This window comes from Dendropsophus ebraccatus, chromosome 3 (assembly GCF_027789765.1).
Source record: "Dendropsophus ebraccatus isolate aDenEbr1 chromosome 3, aDenEbr1.pat, whole genome shotgun sequence".
NCBI classification, from domain to species: Eukaryota; Metazoa; Chordata; class Amphibia; order Anura; family Hylidae; genus Dendropsophus; species Dendropsophus ebraccatus.
Window position 1 is genome coordinate 201,451,524 of NC_091456.1, and position 23,741 is coordinate 201,475,264.

General features: G+C 54.0%; 1 protein-coding gene across 1 annotated transcript in view; it reads left to right on the top strand.

Annotated features, from left to right (window-relative positions):
• Nucleotides 1-12,081: 12,081 nt before the first annotated feature.
• Nucleotides 12,082-23,741, top strand: part of NPR2 (natriuretic peptide receptor 2) — a 103,258-nt gene continuing 91,598 nt past the window's right edge. The window contains exon 1 of the mRNA XM_069963384.1: nucleotides 12,082-13,240. Coding sequence (XP_069819485.1) covers nucleotides 12,508-13,240 — 733 coding nt within the window. The 5' untranslated portion in view covers nucleotides 12,082-12,507. The remainder of the gene's footprint in view (nucleotides 13,241-23,741) is intronic.

Sequence of the window (23,741 nt, forward strand, 5' to 3'; positions counted from 1 at the left end):
CCCCTGCCCTCTGTGTCCTCTCTTTCCCCTGCCCTCTGTGTCCGCTCCTTCCCCTGCCCTCTGTGTCCTCTCCTTCCCCTGCCCTCTGTGTCCTCTCCTTCTCCTGCCCTCTGTGCCCTCTCCTGCCCTCTGTGTCCTCTCCTTCCCCTGCCCTCTGTGTCCTCTCCTTCCTCTGTGCCCTCTCCTGCCCTCTGTGTCCGCTCCTTCCCCTGCCCTCTGTGCCCTCTCCTTCCTCTGCCCTCTGTGCCCTCTCCTTCCTCTGTGTCCGCTCCTTCCCCTGCCCTCTGTGTCCTCTCCTTCTCCTGCCCTCTGTGCCCTCTCCTGCCCTCTGTGTCCTCTCCTTCCCCTGCCCTCTGTGTCCTCTCCTTCCTCTGTGCCTGTGGCCTCTCCTTCCTCCCGCTCCTTCCCCTGCCCTCTGTGCCCTCTCCTTCCTCTGCCCCTCTGTGCCCTTCTCCTTTCCTCTGTGTCCGCTCCTTCCCCTGCCCTCTGTGTCCGCTCCTTTCCTCTGTGTTCCGGCTCCTTCCCTGCCCTCTGTTGTCCCTCTCCTTCCTCTTGTGTACTCTCTCTTCCCCTGCCCTCTGTGTCCTCTCCTTCCCCTGCACTCTGTGTCCTCTCCTTCCTCTGCCCTCTGTGTCCTCTCCTTCCCCTGCCCTCTGTGTCCGCTCCTTCCCCTGCCCTCTGTTTGTCCTTCCCTTCCTCTGTGTCCTCTCCTTCCCCTGCCCTCTGTGTCCTCTCCTTCCCCTGCCCTCTGTGTCCTCTCCTTCCTCTGCCCTCTGTGTCCTCTCCTTCCCCTGCCCTCTGTGTCCGCTCCTTCCCCTGCCCTCTGTGTCCTCTCCTTCCCCTGCCCTCTGTGTCCTCTCCTTCCCCTGCCCTCTGTGTCCTCTCCTTCCTCTGCCCTCTGTGTCCTCTCCTTCCCCTGCCCTCTGTGTCCGCTCCTTCCCCTGCCCTCTGTGTCCTCTCCTTCCTCTGTGTCCTCTCCTTCCCCTGCCCTCTGTGTCCTCTCCTTCCCCTGCCCTCTGTGTCCTCTCCTTCCTCTGCCCTCTGTGTCCTCTCCTTCTCCTGCCCTCTGTGTCCTCTCCTTCCCCTGCCCTCTGTGTCCGCTCCTTCCCCTGCCCTCTGTGTCCGCTCCTTCCTGTGTCCTCTCCTTCCCCTGCCCTCTGTGTCCGCTCCTTCCTCTGTGTCCGCTCCTTCCTCTGTGCCCTCTCCTGCCCCCTGTGTCCTCTCCTTCCTCTGTGCCCGCTCCTTCCCCTGCCCTCTGTGGCCTCTCCTTCCCCTGCCCTCTGTATCCTCTCCTTCCTCTGTATCCTCTTTTTCCTCTGTGCCCTCTCCTGCCCTCTGTGCCCGCTCCTTCCTCTGTGTCCTCCTCTTCCCCTGCCCTCTGTGCCCTCTCCTTCCTCTGTGTCCTCACCTTCCCCTGCCCTCTGTGTCCTCCTCTTCCCCTGCCCTCTGTGTACTCTCCTTCCTCTGTGTCCTCTCCTTCCCCTGCCCTCTGTGTACTTTCCTTCCTCTGTGTACTCTCCTTCCCCTGCCCTCTCCTTCCTCTGCCCTCTGTATCCTCTCCTTCCCATGCCCTCTGTGTACTCTCCTTCCCCTGCCCTCTGTGTACTCTCCTTCCCCTGCCCTCTGTGTACTCTCCTTCCCCTGCCCTCTGTGTACTCTCCTTCCCCTGCCCTCTCCTTCCTCTGCCCTCTGTATCCTCTCCTTCCCCTGCCCTCTGTGTACCCTCCTTCCCCTGCCCTCTGTGTACTCTCCTTCCCCTGCCCTCTGTCCTCTCCTTCCTCTGCCCTCTGTGTACTCTCCTTCCCCTGCCCTCTGTCCTCTCCTTCCTCTGCCCTCTGTGTACTCTCCTTCCTCTGCCCTCTGCCCCCTCTCCTTCCCCTGCCCTCTGTGTCCTCTCCTTCCTCTGCCCTCTGTGTACTCTCCTTCCCCTGCCCTCTGTGTACTCTCCTTCCCCTGCCCTCTGTGTCCTCTCCTTCCTCTGTGTACTCTCCTTCCCCTGCCCTCTGTGTACCCTCCTTCCCCTGCCCTCTGTGTACTCTCCTTCCCCTGCCCTCTGTCCTCTCCTTCCTCTGCCCTCTGTATCCTCTCCTTCCCCTGCCCTCTGTGTACTCTCCTTCCCCTGCCCTCTGTGTACTCTCCTTCCCCTGCCCTCTGTGTACTCTCCTTCCCCTGCCCTCTGTGTCCTCTCCTTCCTCTGTGTACTCTCCTTCCCCTGCCCTCTGTGTACTCTCCTTCCCCTGCCCTCTGTGTCCTCTCCTTCCCCTGTGTCCTCTCCTTCCCCTGCCCTCTGTGTACTCTCCTTCCCCTGCCCTCTGTGTCCTCTCCTTCCCCTGCCCTCTGTGTCCTCTCCTTCCCCTGCCCTCTGTGTCCTCTCCTTCCTCTGTGTACTCTCCTTCCCCTGCCCTCTGTGTACTCTCCTTCCCCTGCCCTCTGTGTCCTCTCCTTCCCCTGCCCTCTGTGTCCCTCTCCTTCTCTTGCCCTTCCTTCCTCTGTGTCCTCTCCTTCCCCTGCCCCTCTGTGTCCTCGTCCTTCCCCTGTGTCCCTCTGTGTCCTCTCCTTCCTCTGCCCTCTGTGTACTCTCCTTCCCCTGCCCTCTGTGTCCTCTCCTTCCCCTGCCCTCTGTGTACTCTCCTTCCCCTGCCCTCTGTGTCCTCTCCTTCCTCTGCCCTCTGTGTCCTCTCCTTCCCCTGCCCTCTGTGTACTCTCCTTCCCCTGCCCTCTGTGTACTCTCCTTCCCCTGCCCTCTGTCCTCTCCTTCCCCTGCCCTCTGTGTACTCTCCTTCCTCTGCCCTCATGTGCCCTCTCCTTCCCTCTGTGGCCCTCTTCCTTCCTCTGTGTCCTCTCCTTCCCCTGCCCTCTGTGTACTCTCCTTCCCCTGCCCTCTGTGTTCTCTCCTTCCTCTGCCCTCTGTATCCTCTCCTTCCTCTGCCCTCTGTGTCCTCTCCTTCCTCTGTGTACTCTCCTTCCCCTGCCCTCTGTGTACCCTCCTTCCCCTGCCCTCTGTGTCCTCTCCTTCCCCTGCCCTCTGTGTACTCTCCTTCCCCTGCCCTCTGTGTCCTCTCCTTCCTCTGTGTACTCTCCTTCCCCTGCCCTCTGTGTACTCTCCTTCCCCTGCCCTCTGTCCTCTCCTTCCTCTGCCCTCTGTATCCTCTCCTTCCCCTGCCCTCTGTGTACTCTCCTTCCCCTGCCCTCTGTGTCCTCTCCTTCCTCTCCTTCCTCTGTGTCCTCTCCTTCCCCTGCCCTCTGTGTCCTCTCCTTCCCCTGCCCTCTGTGTCCTCTCCTTCCCCTGCCCTCTGTGTCCTCTCCTTCCCCTGCCCTCTGTGTACTCTCCTTCCCCTGCCCTCTGTGTACTCTCCTTCCCCTGCCCTCTGTGTACTCTCCTTCCCCTGCCCTCTGTGCCCTCTCCTTCCTCTGTGCCCTCTCCTTCCTCTGTGTCCTCTCCTTCCCCTGCCCTCTGTGTCCTCCTCTTCCCCTGCCCTCTGTGTACTCTCCTTCCCCTGCCCTCTGTGTCCTCTCCTTCCCCTGCCCTCTGTGTCCTCTCCTTCCTCTGTGTACTCTCCTTCCCCTGCCCTCTGTGTACTCTCCTTCCCCTGCCCTCTGTGTACTCTCCTTCCCCTGCCCTCTGTGCCCTCTCCTTCCTCTGTGCCCTCTCCTTCCTCTGTGTCCTCTCCTTCCCCTGCCCTCTGTGTACTCTCCTTCCCCTGCCCTCTGTGTCCTCTCCTTCCTCTGCCCTCTGTGTCCTCTCCTTCTCCTGCCCTCTGTGTCCTCTCCTTCCCCTGCCCTCTGTGTCCGCTCCTTCCCCTGTGTCCTCTCCTTCCTCTGTGTCCTCTCCTTCCCCTGCCCTCTGTGTCCGCTCCTTCCTCTGTGTCCGCTCCTTCCTCTGTGCCCTCTCCTGCCCCCTGTGTCCTCTCCTTCCTCTGTGCCCGCTCCTTCCCCTGCCCTCTGTGGCCTCTCCTTCCCCTGCCCTCTGTATCCTCTCCTTCCTCTGTATCCTCTTTTTCCTCTGTGCCCTCTCCTGCCCTCTGTGCCCGCTCCTTCCTCTGTGTCCTCTCCTTCCCCTGCCCTCTGTGCCCTCTCCTTCCTCTGTGTCCTCACCTTCCCCTGCCCTCTGTGTCCTCCTCTTCCCCTGCCCTCTGTGTACTCTCCTTCCTCTGTGTCCTCTCCTTCCCCTGCCCTCTGTGTACTCTCCTTCCTCTGTGTCCTCTCCTTCCCCTGCCCTCTGTGTACTCTCCTTCCCCTGCCCTCTCCTTCCCCTGCCCTCTGTATCCTCTCCTTCCCCTGCCCTCTGTGTACTCTCCTTCCCCTGCCCTCTGTGTACTCTCCTTCCCCTGCCCTCTGTGTACTCTCCTTCCCCTGCCCTCTGTGTACTCTCCTTCCCCTGCCCTCTCCTTCCTCTGCCCTCTGTATCCTCTCCTTCCCCTGCCCTCTGTGTACTCTCCTTCCCCTGCCCTCTGTCCTCTCCTTCCTCTGCCCTCTGTGTACTCTCCTTCCCCTGCCCTCTGTCCTCTCCTTCCTCTGCCCTCTGTGTACTCTCCTTCCTCTGCCCTCTGCCCCCTCTCCTTCCCCTGCCCTCTGTGTCCTCTCCTTCCTCTGCCCTCTGTGTCCTCTCCTTCCCCTGCCCTCTGTGTACTCTCCTTCCCCTGCCCTCTGTGTCCTCTCCTTCCTCTGTGTACTCTCCTTCCCCTGCCCTCTGTGTACCCTCCTTCCCCTGCCCTCTGTGTACTCTCCTTCCCCTGCCCTCTGTCCTCTCCTTCCCCTGCCCTCTGTGTACTCTCCTTCCCCTGCCCTCTGTGTCCTCTCCTTCCTCTGTGTCCTCTCCTTCCCCTGCCCTCTGTGTCCGCTCCTTCCCCTGCCCTCTGTGTCCTCTCCTTCCCCTGCCCTCTGTGTCCTCTCCTTCCCCTGCCCTCTGTGTCCTCTCCTTCCCCTGCCCTCTGTGTCCTCTCCTTGCCTTCCCCTGCCCTCTGTGTACTCTCCTTCCCCTGCCCTCTGTGTACTCCCTCCTTCCCCTGCCCTCTGTGTCCTCTCCTTCCCCTGCCCTCTGTGCCCTCTCCTTCCTCTGTGCCCTCTCCTTCCTCTGTGTCCTCTCCTTCCCCTGCCCTCTGTGTCCTCTCCTTCCCCTGCCCTCTGTGTCCTCTCCTTCCCCTGCCCTCTGTGTACGCTCCTTCCCCTGCCCTCTGTGTCCTCTCCTTCCCCTGCCCTCTGTGTACGCTCATTCCCCTGCCCTCTGTGTCCTCTCCTTCCTCTGCCCTCTGTGTCCTCTCCTTCCCCTGCCCTCTGTGTACTCTCCTTCCCCTGCCCTCTGTGTACTCTCCTTCCCCTGCCCTCTGTGTACTCTCCTTCCCCTGCCCTCTGTGTACTCTCCTTCCCCTGCCCTCTGTGCCCTCTCCTTCCTCTGTGCCCTCTCCTTCCTCTGTGTCCTCTCCTTCCCCTGCCCTCTGTGTACTCTCCTTCCCCTGCCCTCTGTGTTCTCTCCTTCCTCTGCCCTCTGTATCCTCTCCTTCCCCTGCCCTCTGTGTCCTCTCCTTCCCCTGCCCTCTGTGTACTCTCCTTCCCCTGCCCTCTGTGTCCTCTCCTTCCTCTGTGTACCCTCCTTCCTCTGCCCTCTGTATCCTCTCCTTCCCCTGCCCTCTGTGTACTCTCCTTCCCCTGCCCTCTGTGGCCTCTCCTTCCTCTGTGTCCTCTCCTTCCCCTGCCCTCTGTGTCCGCTCCTTCCCCTGCCCTCTGTGTCCTCTCCTTCCCTGCCCTCTGTGTCCTCTCCTTCCCCCTGCCCTCTGTGTCCTCTCCTTCTCCCTGCCCTCTGTGTCCTCTCCTTCCCCTGCCCTCTGTGTACTCTCCTTCCCCTGCCCTCTGTGTACTCTCCTTCCCCTGCCCTCTGTGCCCTCTCCTTCCTCTGTGCCCTCTCCTTCCTCTGTGTCCTCTCCTTCCCCTGCCCTCTGTGTCCTCTCCTTCCCCTGCCCTCTGTGTCCTCTCCTTCCCCTGCCCTCTGTGTCCTCTCCTTCCCCTGCCCTCTGTGTCCTCTCCTTCCCCTGCCCTCTGTGTCCTCTCCTTCCCCTGCCCTCTGTGTACTCTCCTTCCCCTGCCCTCTGTGTACTCTCCTTCCCCTGCCCTCTGTGCCCTCTCCTTCCTCTGTGCCCTCTCCTTCCTCTGTGTCCTCTCCTTCCCCTGCCCTCTGTGTACTCTCCTTCCCCTGCCCTCTGTGTACTCTCCTTCCCCTGCCCTCTCCTTCCCCTGCCCTCTGTGTCCTCTCCTTCCCCTGCCCTCTGTGCCCTCTCCTTCCTCTGTGTCCTCTCCTTCCCCTGCCCTCTGTGTACTCTCCTTCCCCTGCCCTCTCCTTCCCCTGCCCTCTGTGCCCTCTCCTTCCTCGGTGTCCTCTCCTTCCCCTGCCCTCTGTGCCCTCTCCTTCCTCTGTGTACTCTCCTTCCCCTGCCCTCTGTGTACTCTCCTTCCCCTGCCCTCTGTGCCCTCTCCTTCCTGTGCCCTCTCCTTCCTCTGTGTCCTCTCCTTCCCCTGCCCTCTGTGTACTCTCCTTCCCCTGCCCTCTGTGTACTCTCCTTCCCCTGCCCTCTCCTTCCCCTGCCCTCTGTGTCCTCTCCTTCCCCTGCCCTCTGTGCCCTCTCCTTCCTCTGTGTCCTCTCCTTCCCCTGCCCTCTGTGTACTCTCCTTCCCCTGCCCTCTCCTTCCCCTGCCCTCTGTGCCCTCTCCTTCCTCTGTGTCCTCTCCTTCCCCTGCCCTCTGTGCCCTCTCCTTCCTCTGTGTACTCTCCTTCCCCTGCCCTCTGTGTACTCTCCTTCCTCTGTGTACTCTCCTTCCTCTGCCCTCTGTGTACTCTCCTTCCCCTGCCCTCTGTGTTCTCTCCTTCCCCTGCCCTCTGTGTTCTCTCCTTCCTCTGTGCCCTCTCCTTCCTCTGTGCCCTCTCCTTCCCCTGCCCTCTGTGTACTCTCCTTCCCCTGCCCTCTGTGTACTCTCCTTCCCCTGCCCTCTGTGTCCTCTCCTTCCCCTGCCCTCTCCTTCCCCTGCCCTCTGTGTCCTCTCCTTCCCCTGCCCTCTCCTTCCCCTGCCCTCTGTGTCCTCTCCTTCCCCTGCCCTCTGTGCCCTCTCCTTCCTCTGTGTCCTCTCCTTCCCCTGCCCTCTGTGTACTCTCCTTCCCCTGCCCTCTGTGCCCTCTCCTTCCTCTGTGTACTCTCCTTCCCCTGCCCTCTGTGCCCTCTCCTTCCTCTGTGTACTCTCCTTCCCCTGCCCTCTGTGTACTCTCCTTCCCCTGCCCTCTGTGCCCTCTCCTTCCTCTGTGTCCTCTCCTTCCCCTGCCCTCTGTGTACTCTCCTTCCCCTGCCCTCTGTGTACTCTCCTTCCCCTGCCCTCTCCTTCCCCTGCCCTCTGTGTCCTCTCCTTCCCCTGCCCTCTGTGCCCTCTCCTTCCTCTGTGTCCTCTCCTTCCCCTGCCCTCTGTGTACTCTCCTTCCCCTGCCCTCTCCTTCCCCTGCCCTCTGTGCCCTCTCCTTCCTCTGTGTCCTCTCCTTCCCCTGCCCTCTCCTTCCCCTGCCCTCTGTGTCCTCTCCTTCCCCTGCCCTCTGTGCCCTCTCCTTCCTCTGTGTACTCTCCTTCCCCTGCCCTCTGTGTACTCTCCTTCCTCTGTGTACTCTCCTTCCTCTGCCCTCTGTGTACTCTCCTTCCCCTGCCCTCTGTGTTCTCTCCTTCCCCTGCCCTCTGTGTTCTCTCCTTCCTCTGACCACTCTTTTGCCTCCTTAGTCCATGCCCCCTGTGTAGTTCCCCCCCTTAGTCCATGCCCCCCTGTGTAGTTTCCCCCCTTAGTCCATGCCCCCCTGTATAGTTCCCCCCCCTTAGTCCATGCCCCCGTGTTTAGTTCCCCCCCCCCCAGTAGTCCCCTCTTTGTCCATGCCACCCTCTGTAGTCATCCCCTTAGTGTAGTTCCCCCCTTAGTCCATGGCCCTCCTGTGTAGTTCCCCCCCTTAGTCCATGCCCCCCTGTGTAGTTCCCCCCTTAGTCCATGGCCCTCCTGTGTAGTCCCCCCCCCTTAGTCCATGGCCCCCTCTCTGTAGTCATCCCCTTCGTCCATGCCCCCCCTGTGTAGTCTCCCCCCCCCTTAGTTCAAGGCCCCCCCGTGTAGTCCCCTCTTTTTCCATGCCCCCCTGTGTAGTTCCCCCCCCCTTAGTCCATGCCCCCCTGTGTAGTTCCCCCCCCCCTTAGTCCATGCCCCCCTGTGTAGTTCCCCCCCCCCCTTAGTCCATGGCCCCCTGTGTAGTTCCCCCCCCCCTTAGTCCATGGCCTCCCTGTGTAGTCCCCCCCCCCTTAGTCCATGGCCCCCTGTGTAGTTCCCCCCCCCTTAGTCCATGCCCCCCTGTGTAGTTTCCCCCCCCCCTTAGTCCATGCCCCCCTGTGTAGTTCCCCCCCCCCCCTTAGTCCATGGCCCCCCCTGTGTAGTCCCCCCCCCCCCCTTAGTCCATGGCCCCCTGTGTAGTTCCCCCCCCCTTAGTCCATGGCCCCCCGGTGTAGTCCCCCCCCCCCTTAGTCCATGGCCCCCTGTGTAGTTCCCCCCCCCCTTAGTCCATGGCCCCCCTGTGTAGTCCCCCCCCCCTTAGTCCATGGCCCCCTGTGTAGTTCCCCCCCCCTTAGTCCATGGCCCCCCTGTGTAGTTCCCCCCCCCCTTTAGTCCATGCCCCCTGTGTAGTTCCCCCCCCCCTTAGTCCATGCCCCCCTGTGTAGTTCCCCCCCCCTTTAGTCCATGCCCCCCCGTGTAGTCCCCCTCTTTGTCCATGCCCCCCTGTGTAGTTCCCCCCCCCCCCCTTAGTCCATGGCCCCCCTGTGTAGTTCCCCCCCCCCCTTAGTCCATGCCCCCCTGTGTAGTTCCCCCCCCCCCCTTAGTCCATGGCCCCCCTGTGTAGTTCCCCCCCCCCCCTTAGTCCATGCCCCCCTGTGTAGCCCCCCCCCCTTAGTCCATGCCCCCCTGTGTAGTTCCCCCCCTTAGTCCATTTCCTTCCTCTGTAGTCATTCCCTTATTCCATGGTCCCCTATGTAGTACAGGCAGTGTGTGTTACAGACACTGCCTGCCGCCTGTCAGCCCTTCATTAGTGTGTGCTCACCCGGGAAAGCTGAGACAGATGTGGGCTGTTCGGACGGCGGTGGGAACCTCAGAAGTCTCGGGCTCCGGGGGACACTGGAACGGTCAGCATTATAATTGCCCACTGGGTTCTAGGTGACAGCAGATTATCAGGTCTCATGTGTGGAATATCACAGCGTCACTGCAGGGGGCGCCAATTCACTTTTTTTTTTTTTCTGTCCACAGCAATAACTTGGTGTCATACACACAGGCATCTACAGCGGCCCGGGGAGGGGGGGGGGGCATCTACAGCAGCCCGGGGTGGGGGCATCTACAGCGGCCCGGGGAGGGGGGGGGGCATCTACAGCGGCCCGGGTAGGGGGGGGGGCATCTACAGCAGCCCGGGGGGGGGGGAGGCATCTACAGCGGCCCGGGTAGGGGGGGGGGGCATCTACAGCGGCCCGGGTAGGGGGGGGGCATCTACAGCAGCCCGGGGTGGGGGCATCTACAGCGGCCCGGGGAGGGGGGGGGGCATCTACAGCGGCCCGGGTAGGGGGGGGGGGCATCTACAGCGGCCCGGGTAGGGGGGGGGGCATCTACAGCAGCCCGGGTAGGGGGGGGGGGCATCTTCAGCAGCCCGGGTAGGGGGGGGGGCATCTACAGCGGCCCGGGTAGGTGGGGGGGGGCATCTACAGCGGCCCGGGTAGGGGGGGGGGGCATCTACAGCGGCCCGGGTAGGTGGGGGGGGGGCATCTACAGCGGCCCGGGTAGGGGGGGGGCATCTACAGCGGCCCGGGTAGGTGGGGGGGGGGCATCTACAGCAGCCCGGGGAGGGGGGGGGCATCTACAGCAGCCCGGGGAGGGGGGGGGGCATCTACAGCGGCCCGGGGGGGGGGGGCATCTACAGCGGCCCGGGTAGGGGGGGGGGCATCTACAGCGGCCCGGGTAGGGGGGGGGGCATCTACAGCAGCCCGGGTAGGGGGGGGGGCATCTACAAGCAGCCCGGGTAGGGGGGGGGGGGCATCTACAGCAGCCCGGGTAGGGGGGGGGGCATCTACAGCAGCCCGGGTAGGGGGGGGGCATCTACAGCAGCCCGCGTAGGGGGGGGGGGGCATCTACAGCAGCCCCGGGGTGGGGGCATGTACAACAGCCCGGCGGGGGGGGGGGGGGGGGTTGCATGTACAGTAGCCCGGGCCTGGGGGGGGGGGCAATCTATAACAGCCTGAAGGGGGGCATCTACTGCAGCCTGGGGGGGCGGCGTCATGTACAGCAGCCTGGGGGGGGCATCTACAACGATCCAGGGGGGTGGCTGGGCCCAGAGACACTGCTATTAACAGGACAATGCAGGTGACCGACCCCTATGTCAGGAGGCATCATTATATGTCCGCTTCGGTGGTGCCATGGTCCCTATTCGGCAGCTCCGGGGGTCTTATGGTCACTATATGGCAGCTCTGGGGGTCTCTTGGTCACTATATGGCAGCTTCAGGGGTCTCATGGTCACTAAACGGCAGTTCCGGGGGTCTCTTGGTCCCTATTTGGCAGCTTCGGGGGGGTCTCATGGTCACTATATGGCAGCTCCGGGGGTCTCTTGGTCACTATGCGGCAGCTTTGGGGGTCTCATGGTCACTATGCGGCAGCTTCGGGGGTCTCATGGTCAGTATACGGCTGCTTCGGGGGTCTCTTGGTCACCATACGGCTGCTTCGGGGGTCTCGTGGTCAGTATACGGCTGCTTCGGGGGTCTCTTGGTCACCATACGGCTGCTTCGGGGGTCTCATGGTCAGTATACGGCAGCTTCGGGGGGTCTCATGGTCACTATACGGCTGCTTCAGGGGTCTCATGGTCACTATGCGGCAGCTTCGGGGGTCTCTTGTTCACCATACAGCTGCTTCGGGGGTCTCTTGTTCACCATACAGCTGCTTTGGGGGTCTCATGGTCAGTATACGGCTGCTTTGGGGGTCTCATGGTCACTATATGGCAGCTTTGGGGGTCTCATGGTCACTATTCGGCAGCTCTGGGGGTCTCATGGTCAGTATACGGCTGCTTCGGGGGTCTCATGGTCACTATTCGGCAGCTCTGGGGGTCTCATGGTCAGTATACGGCTGCTTCGGGGGTCTCATGGTCACTATTCGGCAGCTCTGGGGGTCTCATGGTCAGTATACGGCAGCTTCGGGGGTCTCATGGTCACTATATGGCAGCTTCGGGGGTCTCATGGTCAGTATACGGCAGCTTCGGGGGTCTCATGGTCAGTATACGGCTGCTTCGGGGGTCTCTTGGTCACCATACTGCTGCTTCGGGGGTCTCATGGTCAGTATACGGCTGCTTCGGGGGTCTCTTGGTCACCATACTGCTGCTTCGGGGGTCTCATGGTCACTATATGGCAGCTTCGGGGGTCTCATGGTCAGTATATGGCAGCTTCGGGGGTCTCATGGTCACTATATGGAAGCTTCGGGGGTCTCATGGTCACTATATGGAAGCTTCGGGGGTCTCATGGTCACTATACGGCAGCTTCAGGGGTCTCATGGTCACTATACAGCAGCTTTGGGGGTCTCATGGTCACTATTCGGCAGCTCTGGGGGACTATCAGGCGTGTCTTAGAGCTCACAGTCCATGGTGACCTCTCTGTACAGCCATTCTTGGTGGTCCTGGTGGGGGTGACCCTGTATGCACGTAGATCGCCCCCAGTGCTCTGGATCACATGACTACCCCTCCTGATCACATGGTCTGGGGTCACTCGCAGCCTATAGAAGCTGAATTGATTCTGTGGAGGTATTTTCCCAATCTCTTTCTCCTCACGTATAGTAGGGGGTGTCCATCCTTCTTGGAGATGAGACCACCAGATCTCAGAGGTAGTGGGCACAGGGAGGAGGCATCCTGGTGTGACGCAGGCCTGTCCGGTCTGATCCCAGTCCGAGCCCTGGCCGTCGTCTCCTCTCTCTCATGCTGTGTGGCCGTCAGTAAATATTTGGGAAGCCATGGCGTCCAATGTGTTCAGGGTCCGGCTATCGGAGGAGGAGGATGCACATAGCTCACATCTCTCTGGTGACAGATGGCGACACATGGATTCAGCTGGGAGCCCGGGGCCGCCACTTACAGATTCTATAGGGTGGTCTGCACTGCGGCTACAGATTCCAACAACAACATCTAGAGATTACCAGATCTGTTTTTAGGTTGTTGTGAAGCTGCAGTACCTGAAGGTGTCCTGCAGGCGGAGTCCTAGCCCTCTCCTTGGAGCCTGTGGTATGACATCTGGATGAGAGGTGAGGGGGGGTTGTGAAGTAGGAGGAGAGTTGTCTTCTAGCTGTGGGATAGCGGTGTTCTGTAGTTGTGTCCTGTCTGCCCAGGGGAGGCCCAGGCTGACGTTCCCCTTTGGGTGTGAAGGTTATGGCCCATGTAGATACGTGACTGTGAGCCGTGTGTTCCCCCGCCCGAGAGACGACCTGGTCACTGATGTTATGATGCCCATGCCGGAGTGCTGCCCAGCACTCAGAGCTCTGACCACCCTTCTCATCTGTCTCTGCCTGCCATCCTGTCCGCCGTGTATGAATCAGAGCCCCTCCATGAACCGCACATTGACTCTGGCTGTGGTTCTACCGGAAAGCAACCTGCGTTACGCCTGGTCATGGCCCCGCGTGTCTCCGGCTCTGCGCATGGCGGTGGAACAAGCCCAGAATGAACTTCAGCTGCTGCCCGGGTACCACATCAGAACAGTCTTTGCCAACTCTGAACTTGACGGGGCCTGCTCGGAGTATGTGGCTCCTCTGAAGGCTGTAGACCTGAAGCTCTACCACAACCCCGATGTGCTCTTTGGTCCAGGCTGTGTGTACCCGGCGGCATCTGTCGCTCGCTTTGCTGCTCACTGGCGCCTCCCCCTTATAACTGCTGGGGCTTTGGCCTTTGGATTTAAACCAGATGATGATCAATACAACACAACGGTGAGGACCGGGCCGACGGCAAACAAGCTGGGGGAGTTTGTCTCACATCTTCACGATCACTTCAACTGGAGCTCACGAGCCGCCCTTGTCTACCATGACGTGAAGAAGGACGACCGACCCCATTACTTCATCATTGAGGGGGTCTTCCTGGCATTGGACAAGGAGTTCAACAATCTAACGGTGCAATACCAGATGTATCCAGAGGACAATGATGTGGCCAGTGTCATCCAATTCATCCAAAGCAATGGTCGCGGTAAGTGCTGTGCAGGGGACGGTTACGGGAGAGTTACTTGTAGATAATCTGGTGCCGGTCTATGGAAGCTGTGATATTAGGAGAGGAACTGGTGAGCTAAGCAAGTTGTGGTGGTCTGGTTGCTGTATTAGCTGTATAGATGCTGATCTCTCAGGTTGTGGTGGTTTGGTTGCTGTATTAGCTGTATAGGTGATCTCTCAGGTTGTGGTGGTTTGGTTGCTGTATTAGCTGTATAGGTGATCTCTCAGGTTGTGGTGGTTTGGTTGCTGTATTAGCTGTATAGGTGATCTCTCAGGTTGTGGTGGTCTGGTTGCTGTATTAGCTGTATAGATGATCTCTCAGGTTGTGGTGGTCTGGTTGCTGTATTAGCTGTATAGTTGCTGATCTCTCAGGTTGTGGTGGTTTGGTTGCTGTATTAGCTGTATAGGTGATCTCTCAGGTTGTGGTGGTTTGGTTGCTGTATTAGCTGTATAGCTGATCTCTCAGGTTGTGGTGGTTTGGTTGCTGTATTAGCTGTATAGGTGATCTCTCAGGTTGTGGTGGTTTGGTTGCTGTATTAGCTGTATAGGTGATCTCTCAGGTTGTGGTGGTTTGGTTGCTGTATTAGCTGTATAGATGCTGATCTCTCAGGTTGTGGTGGTCTGGTTGCTGTATTAGCTGTATAGGTGATCTCTCAGGTTGTGGTGGTCTGGTTGCTGTATTAGCTGTATAGGTGATCTCTCAGGTTGTGGTGGTTGGTTGCTGTATTAGCTGTATAGGTGAATCTCTCAGGTTGTGGTGGTCTGGTTGCTGTATTAGCTGTATAGGTGATCTCTCAGGTTGTGGTGGTTTGGTTGCTGTATTAGCTGTATAGGTGATCTCTCAGGTTGTGGTGGTTTGGTTGCTGTATTAGCTGTATAGGTGATCTCTCAGGTTGTGGTGGTTTGGTTGCTGTATTAAGCTGTATAGATGCTGATCTCTCAGGTTGTGGTGGTCTGGTTGCTGTATTAGCTGTATAGGTGATCTCTCAGGTTGTGGTGGTTTGGTTGCTGTATTAGCTGTATAGGTGATCTCTCAGGTTGTGGTGGTCTGGTTGCTGTATTAGCTGTATAGTTCCTGATCTCTCAGGTTGTGGTGGTTTGGTTGCTGTATTAGCTGTATAGCTGATCTCTCAGGTTGTGGTGGGTTTGGTTGCTGTATTAGCTGTATAGGTGATCTCTCAGGTTGTGGTGGTTTGGTTGCTGTATTAGCTGTATAGATGCTGATCTCTCAGGTTGTGGTGGTTTGGTTGCTGTATTAGCTGTATAGTTCCTGATCTCTCAGGTTGTGGTGGTTTGGTTGCTGTATTAGCTGTATAGCTGATCTCTCAGGTTGTGGTGGTTTGGTTGCTGTATTAGCTGTATAGTTCCTGATCTCTCAGGTTGTGGTGGTTTGGTTGCTGTATTAGCTGTATAGGTGATCTCTCAGGTTGTGGTGGTCTGGTTGCTGTATTAGCTGTATAGATGCTGATCTCTCAGGTTGTGGTGGTTTGGTTGCTGTATTAGCTGTATAGATGCTGATCTCTCAGGTTGTGGTGGTCTGGTTGCTGTATTAGCTGTATAGGTGATCTCTCAGGTTGTGGTGGTTTGGTTGCTGTATTAGCTGTATAGCTGATCTCTCAGGTTGTGGTGGTTTGGTTACTGTATTAGCTGTATAGCTGATCTCTCAGGTTGTGGTGGTTTGGTTGCTGTATTAGCTGTATAGGTGATCTCTCAGGTTGTGGTGGTTTGGTTGCTGTATTAGCTGTATAGGTGATCTCTCAGGTTGTGGTGGTTTGGTTGCTGTATTAGCTGTATAGGTGATCTCTCAGGTTGTGGTGGTTTGGTTGCTGTATTAGCTGTATAGGTGATCTCTCAGGTTGTGGTGGTTTGGTTGCTGTATTAGCTGTATAGCTGATCTCTCAGGTTGTGGTGGTTTGGTTGCTGTATTAGCTGTATAGCTGATCTCTCAGGTTGTGGTGGTTTGGTTGCTGTATTAGCTGTATAGCTGATCTCTCAGGTTGTGGTGGTTTGGTTGCTGTATTAGCTGTATAGATGCTGATCTCTCAGGTTGTGGTGGTTTGGTTGCTGTATTAGCTGTATAGGTGATCTCTCAGGTTGTGGTGGTTGGTTGCTGTATTAGCTGTATAGGTGATCTCTCAGGTTGTGGGTGGTCTGGTTGCTGTATTAGCTGTATAGGTGATCTCTCAGGTTGTGGTGGTTTGGTTGCTGTATTAGCTGTATAGCTGATCTCTCAGGTTGTGGTGGTTTGGTTGCGTATTAGCTGTATAGTTCCTGATCTCTCAGGTTGTGGTGGTTTGGTTGCTGTATTAGCTGTATAGGTGCTGATCTCTCAGGTTGTGGTGGTTTGGTTGCTGTATTAGCTGTATAGGTGATCTCTCAGGTTGTGGTGGTTTGGTTGCTGTATTAGCTGTATAGGTGATCTCTCAGGTTGTGGTTGGTTTGGTTGCTGTATTAGCTGTATAGCTGATCTCTCAGGTTGTGGTGGTTTGGTTGCTGTATTAGCTCGTATAGTCCTGATCTCTCAGGTTGTGGTGGTTTGGTTGCTGTATTAGCTGTATAGGTGATCTCTCAGGTTGTGGTGGTTTGGTTGCTGTATTAGCTGTATAGATGCTGATCTCTCAGGTTGTGGTGGTTTGGTTGCTGTATTAGCTGTATAGTTCCTGATCTCTCAGGTTGTGGTGGTTTGGTTGCTGTATTAGCTGTATAGCTGATCTCTCAGGTTGTGGTGGTTTGGTTGCTGTATTAGCTGTATAGATGCTGATCTCTCAGGTTGTGGTGGTCTGGTTGCTGTATTAGCTGTATAGCTGATCTCTCAGGTTGTGGTGGTTTGGTTGCTGTATTAGCTGTATAGCTGATCTCTCAGGTTGTGGTGGTTTGGTTGCTGTATTGGCTGTATAGGTGATCTCTCAGGTTGTGGTGGTTTGGTTGCTGTATTAGCTGTATAGGTGATCTCTCAGGTTGTGGTGGTTTGGTTGCTGTATTAGCTGTATAGATGCTGATCTCTCAGGTTGTGGTGGTTTGGTTGCTGTATTAGCTGTATAGATGCTGATCTCTCAGGTTGTGGTGGTTTGGTTGCTGTATTAGCTGTATAGATGCTGATCTCTCAGGTTGTGGTGGTTTGGTTGCTGTATTAGCTGTATAGATGCTGAATCTCTCAGGTTGTGGTGGTTTGGTTTTGCTTGTATTAGCTGTATAGGTGATCTCTCAGGTTGTGGTGGTTTGGTTGCTGTATTAGCTGTATAGGTGATCTCTCAGGTTGTGGTGGTTTGGTTTACTGTATTAGCTGTATAGCTGATCTCCTCAGGTTGTGGTGGTTTGGTTGCTGTATTAGCTGTATAGTGCTGATCTCTCAGGTTGTGGTGGTTTGGTTGCTGTATTAGCTGTATAGTTCCTGATACTCTCAGGTTGTGGTGGTTTGGTTACTGTATTAGCTGTATAGCTGATCTCTCAGGTTGTGGTGGTTTTGGTTGCTGTATTAGCTGTATAGGGTGATTCTCTCAGGTTGTGGTGGTTTGGTTGCTGTATTAGCTGTATAGCTGATCTCTCAGGTTGTGGTGGTCTGGTTGCTGTATTAGCTGTATAGATGCTGATCTCTCAGGTTGTGGTGGTTTGGTTACTGTATTAGCTGTATAGGTGATCTCTCAGGTTGTGGTGGTTTGGTTGCTGTATTAGCTGTATAGGTGATCTCTCAGGTTGTGGTGGTTTGGTTGCTGTATTAGCTGTATAGTTGCTGATCTCTCAGGTTGTGGTGGTTTGGTTGCTGTATTAGCTGTATAGCTGATCTCTCAGGTTGTGGTGGTTTGGTTGCTGTATTAGCTGTATAGGTGATCTCTCAGGTTGTGGTGGTTTGGTTGCTGTATTAGCTGTATAGATGCTGATCTCTCAGGTTGTGGTGGTTTGGTTGCTGTATTAGCTGTATAGCTGATCTCTCAGGTTGTGGTGGTTTGGTTGCTGTATTAGCTGTATAGATGCTGATCTCTCAGGTTGTGGTGGTTTGGTTGCTGTATTAGCTGTATAGGTGATCTCTCAGGTTGTGGTGGTTTGGTTGCTGTATTAGCTGTATAGATGCTGATCTCTCAGGTTGTGGTGGTTTGGTTGCTGTATTAGCTGTATAGTTCCTGATCTCTCAGGTTGTGGTGGTTTGGTTACTGTATTAGCTGTATAGCTGATCTCTCAGGTTGTGGTGGTTTGGTTGCTGTATTAGCTGTATAGGTGATCTCTCAGGTTGTGGTGGTTTGGTTGCTGTATTAGCTGTATAGGTGATCTCTCAGGTTGTGGTGGTTTGGTTGCTGTATTAGCTGTATAGATGCTGATCTCTCAGGTTGTGGTGGTTTGGTTGCTGTATTAGCTGTATAGATGCTGATCTCTCAGGTTGTGGTGGTTTGGTTGCTGTATTAGCTGTATAGATGCTGATCTCTCAGGTTGTGGTGGTTTGGTTGCTGTATTAGCTGTATAGCTGATCTCTCAGGTTGTGGTGGTTTGGTTGCTGTATTAGCTGTATAGGTGATCTCTCAGGTTGTGGTGGTTTGGTTGCTGTATTAGCTGTATAGGTGATCTCTCAGGTTGTGGTGGTTTGGTTGCTGTATTAGCTGTATAGATGCTGATCTCTCAGGTTGTGGTGGTTTGGTTACTGTATTAGCTGTATAGGTGATCTCTCAGGTTGTGGTGGTTTGGTTGCTGTATTAGCTGTATAGGTGATCTCTCAGGTTGTGGTGGTTTGGTTGCTGTATTAGCTGTATAGATGCTGATCTCTCAGGTTGTGGTGGTTTGGTTGCTGTATTAGCTGTATAGCTGATCTCTCAGGTTGTGGTGGTTTGGTTGCTGTATTAGCTGTATAGGTGATCTCTCAGGTTGTGGTGGTTTGGTTGCTGTATTAGCTGTATAGATGCTGATCTCTCAGGTTGTGGTGGTTTGGTTGCTGTATTAGCTGTATAGCTGATCTCTCAGGTTGTGGTGGTTTGGTTGCTGTATTAGCTGTATAGATGCTGATCTCTCAGGTTGTGGTGGTTTGGTTGCTGTATTAGCTGTATAGGTGATCTCTCAGGTTGTGGTGGTTTGGTTGCTGTATTAGCTGTATAGATGCTGATCTCTCAGGTTGTGGTGGTTTGGTTGCTGTATTAGCTGTATAGTTCCTGATCTCTCAGGTTGTGGTGGTTTGGTTGCTGTATTAGCTGTATAGCTGATCTCTCAGGTTGTGGTGGTTTGGTTGCTGTATTAGCTGTATAGGTGATCTCTCAGGTTGTGGTGGTTTGGTTGCTGTATTAGCTGTATAGGTGATCTCTCAGGTTGTGGTGGTTTGGTTGCTGTATTAGCTGTATAGATGCTGATCTCTCAGGTTGTGGTGGTTTGGTTGCTGTATTAGCTGTATAGATGCTGATCTCTCAGGTTGTGGTGGTTTGGTTGCTGTATTAGCTGTATAGATGCTGATCTCTCAGGTTGTGGTGGTTTGGTTGCTGTATTAGCTGTATAGCTGATCTCTCAGGTTGTGGTGGTTTGGTTGCTGTATTAGCTGTATAGGTGATCTCTCAGGTTGTGGTGGTTTGGTTGCTGTATTAGCTGTATAGGTGATCTCTCAGGTTGTGGTGGTTTGGTTGCTGTATTAGCTGTATAGATGCTGATCTCTCAGGTTGTGGTGGTTTGGTTGCTGTATTAGCTGTATAGATGCTGATCTCTCAGGTTGTGGTGGTCTGGTTGCTGTATTAGCTGTATAGGTGATCTCTCAGGTTGTGGTGGTTTGGTTGCTGTATTAGCTGTATAGGTGATCTCTCAGGTTGTGGTGGTTTGGTTGCTGTATTAGCTGTATAGGTGATCTCTCAGGTTGTGGTGGTTTGGTTGCTGTATTAGCTGTATAGGTGATCTCTCAGGTTGTGGTGGTTTGGTTGCTGTATTAGCTGTATAGTTCCTGATCTCTCAGGTTGTGGTGGTTTGGTTGCTGTATTAGCTGTATAGGTGATCTCTCAGGTTGTGGTGGTTTGGTTGCTGTATTAGCTGTATAGGTGATCTCTCAGGTTGTGGTGGTTTGGTTGCTGTATTAGCTGTATAGCTGATCTCTCAGGTTGTGGTGGTTTGGTTGCTGTATTAGCTGTATAGGTGATCTCTCAGGTTGTGGTGGTTTGGTTGCTGTATTAGCTGTATAGATGCTGATCTCTCAGGTTGTGGTGGTTTGGTTGCTGTATTAGCTGTATAGATGCTGATCTCTCAGGTTGTGGTGGTTTGGTTGCTGTATTAGCTGTATAGATGCTGATCTCTCAGGTTGTGGTGGTTTGGTTGCTGTATTAGCTGTATAGCTGATCTCTCAGGTTGTGGTGGTTTGGTTGCTGTATTAGCTGTATAGTTCCTGATCTCTCAGGTTGTGGTGGTTTGGTTGCTGTATTAGCTGTATAGCTGATCTCTCAGGTTGTGGTGGTTTGGTTGCTGTATTAGCTGTATAGGTGATCTCTCAGGTTGTGGTGGTTTGGTTGCTGTATTAGCTGTATAGCTGATCTCTCAGGTTGTGGTGGTTTGGTTGCTGTATTAGCTGTATAGATGCTGATCTCTCAGGTTGTGGTGGTTTGGTTGCTGTATTAGCTGTATAGCTGATCTCTCAGGTTGTGGTGGTTTGGTTGCTGTATTAGCTGTATAGGTGATCTCTCAGGTTGTGGTGGTTTGGTTGCTGTATTAGCTGTATAGTTCCTGATCTCTCAGGTTGTGGTGGTTTGGTTGCTGTATTAGCTGTATAGGTGATCTCTCAGGTTGTGGTGGTTTGGTTGCTGTATTAGCTGTATAGGTGATCTCTCAGGTTGTGGTGGTTTGGTTGCTGTATTAGCTGTATAGGTGATCTCTCAGGTTGTGGTGGTTTGGTTGCTGTATTAGCTGTATAGCTGATCTCTCAGGTTGTGGTGGTTTGGTTGCTGTATTAGCTGTATAGGTGATCTCTCAGGTTGTGGTGGTTTGGTTGCTGTATTAGCTGTATAGCTGATCTCTCAGGTTGTGGTGGTTTGGTTGCTGTATTAGCTGTATAGTTCCTGATCTCTCAGGTTGTGGTGGTTTGGTTACTGTATTAGCTGTATAGTTCCTGATCTCTCAGGTTGTGGTGGTTTGGTTGCTGTATTAGCTGTATAGATGCTGATCTCTCAGGTTGTGGTGGTTTGGTTGCTGTATTAGCTGTATAGATGCTGATCTCTCAGGTTGTGGTGGTTTGGTTGCTGTATTAGCTGTATAGCTGATCTCTCAGGTTGTGGTGGTTTGGTTGCTGTATTAGCTGTATAGGTGATCTCTCAGGTTGTGGTGGTTTGGTTGCTGTATTAGCTGTATAGGTGATCTCTCAGGTTGTGGTGGTTTGGTTGCTGTATTAGCTGTATAGCTGATCTCTCAGGTTGTGGTGGTTTGGTTGCTGTATTAGCTGTATAGGTGATCTCTCAGGTTGTGGTGGTCTGGTTGCTGTATTAGCTGTATAGGTGATCTCTCAGGTTGTGGTGGTTTGGTTGCTGTATTAGCTGTATAGGTGATCTCTCAGGTTGTGGTGGTTTGGTTGCTGTATTAGCTGTATAGGTGATCTCTCAGGTTGTGGTGGTTTGGTTGCTGTATTAGCTGTATAGATGCTGATCTCTCAGGTTGTGGTGGTCTGGTTGCTGTATTAGCTGTATAGGTGATCTCTCAGGTTGTGGTGGTTTGGTTGCTGTATTAGCTGTATAGGTGATCTCTCAGGTTGTGGTGGTCTGGTTGCTGTATTAGCTGTATAGTTCCTGATCTCTCAGGTTGTGGTGGTTTGGTTGCTGTATTAGCTGTATAGCTGATCTCTCAGGTTGTGGTGGTTTGGTTGCTGTATTAGCTGTATAGGTGATCTCTCAGGTTGTGGTGGTTTGGTTGCTGTATTAGCTGTATAGATGCTGATCTCTCAGGTTGTGGTGGTTTGGTTGCTGTATTAGCTGTATAGTTCCTGATCTCTCAGGTTGTGGTGGTTTGGTTGCTGTATTAGCTGTATAGTTCCTGATCTCTCAGGTTGTGGTGGTTTGGTTGCTGTATTAGCTGTATAGTTCCTGATCTCTCAGGTTGTGGTGGTTTGGTTGCTGTATTAGCTGTATAGGTGATCTCTCAGGTTGTGGTGGTCTGGTTGCTGTATTAGCTGTATAGATGCTGATCTCTCAGGTTGTGGTGGTTTGGTTGCTGTATTAGCTGTATAGATGCTGATCTCTCAGGTTGTGGTGGTTTGGTTGCTGTATTAGCTGTATAGATGCTGATCTCTCAGGTTGTGGGTGGTTTGGTGCTGTATTAGCTGTATAGGTGGATCTCTCAGGTTTGTGGTGGTCTGGTTGCTGTATAGCTGTATAGTTCATATCTCTCAGGTTGGTGGTGGTATTGGTTGCTGTATTAGCTGTATAGGTGATCTCTCAGGTTGTGGTGGTCTGGTTGCTGTATTATCTGTATAGATGCCTGATCTCTCAGGTTGTGGTGGTTTGGTTGCTGTATTCGCTGTATAGTGCTGATCTCTCGGTTGTGGTGGTTTGGTTGCTGTATTAGCTGTATAGATGCTGATCTCTCAGGTTTGGTGGGTTTGGTTGCTGTATTAGCTTGTATAGGCCTGATCTCTCAGGTTGTGGTGGTTTGGTTGCTGTATTAGCTGTATAGGTGATCCTCTCAGGTTGTGGTGGTTTGGTTGCTGTATTAGCTGTATAGCTGATCTCTCAGGTTGTGGTGGTTTGGTTGCTGTATTAGCTGTATAGGTGATCTCTCAGGTTGTGGTGGTTTGGTTGCTGTATTAGCTGTAAAGATGCTGATCTTCAGGTTGTGGTGGTTTGGTTGCTGGTATTAGCTGTATAGGTGATCTCTCAGGTTGTGGTGGTTTGGTTGCTGTATTAGCTGTATAGTTTCCTGATCTCTAGGTTGTGGTGGTCTGGTTGCTGTATTAGCTGTATAGGTGATCTCTCAGGTTGTGGTGGTTTGGTTGCTGTATTAGCTGTATAGCTGATCTCTAGGTTGTGGTGGTTTGGTTGCTTGTATTAGCTGTATAGGTGATCTCTCAGGTTGTGGTGGTTTGGTTGCTGTATTAGCTGTATAGGTGATCTCTCAGGTTGTGGTGGTTTGGTTGCTGTATTAGCTGTATAGTTCCTGATCTCTCAGGTTGTGGTGGTCTGGTTGCTGTATTAGCTGTATAGCTGATCTCTCAGGTTGTGGTGGTTTGGTTGCTGTATTAGCTGTATAGCTGATCTCTCAGGTTGTGGTGGTCTGGTTGCTGTATTAGCTGTATAGATGCTGATCTCTCAGGTTGTGGTGGTTTGGTTACTGTATTAGCTGTATAGATGCTGATCTCTCAGGTTGTGGTGGTTTGGTTGCTGTATTAGCTGTATAGGTGATCTCTCAGGTTGTGGTGGTTTGGTTGCTGTATTAGCTGTATAGGTGATCTCTCAGGTTGTGGTGGTTTGGTTGCTGTATTAGCTGTATAGGTGATCTCTCAGGTTGTGGTGGTTTGGTTGCTGTATTAGCTGTATAGTCGCTGATCTCTCAGGTTGTGGTGGTTTGGTTGCTGTATTAGCTGTATAGGTGATCTCTCAGGTTGTGGTGGTTTGGTTGCTGTATTAGCTGTATAGCTGATCTCTCAGGTTGTGGTGGTTTGGTTGCTGTATTAGCTGTATAGATGCTGATCTCTCAGGTTGTGGTGGTTTGGTTGCTGTATTAGCTGTATAGGTGATCTCTCAGGTTGTGGTGGTTTGGTTGCTGTATTAGCTGTATAGATTGCCTGATCTCTCAGGTTGTGGTGGTTGTGGTTGCTGTATTAGCTGTATAGATGCTGATCTCTCAGGTTGTGGTGGTCTGGTTGCTGTATTAGCTGTATAGGTGATCTCTCAGGTTGTGGTGGTTTGGTTGCTGTATTAGCTGTATAGGTTGATCTCTCAGGTTGTGGTTGGTCTGGTTGCTGTATTAGCTGTATAGGTGATCTCTCTGGTTGTGGTGGTTTGGTTGCTGTATTAGCTGTATAGGTGATCTCTCAGGTTGTGGTGTTGGTTGCTGTATTAGCTGTATAGTTCCATGATCTCTCAGGTTGTGGTGGTTTGGTTGCTGTATTAGCTGTATAGATGCTGATCTCTCAGGTTGTGGTGTCTGGTTGCTGTATTAGCTGTATAGGTGATCTCTCAGGTTGTGGTGGTTTGGTTGCTGTATTAGCTGTATAGGTGATCTCTCAGGTTGTGGTGGTTTGGTTGCTGTATTAGCTGTATAGGTGATCTCTCAGGTTGTGGTGGTTTGGTTGCTGTATTAGCTGTATAGGTGATCTCTCAGGTTGTGGTGGTTTGGTTGCTGTATTAGCTGTATAGATGCTGATCTCTCAGGTTGTGGTGGTTTGGTTGCTGTATTAGCTGTATAGGTGATCTCTCAGGTTGTGGTGGTCTGGTTGCTGTATTAGCTGTATAGTTGCTGATCTCTCAGGTTGTGGTGGTTTGGTTGCTGTATTAGCTGTATAGATGATCTCTCAGGTTGTGGTGGTTTGGTTGCTGTATTAGCTGTAT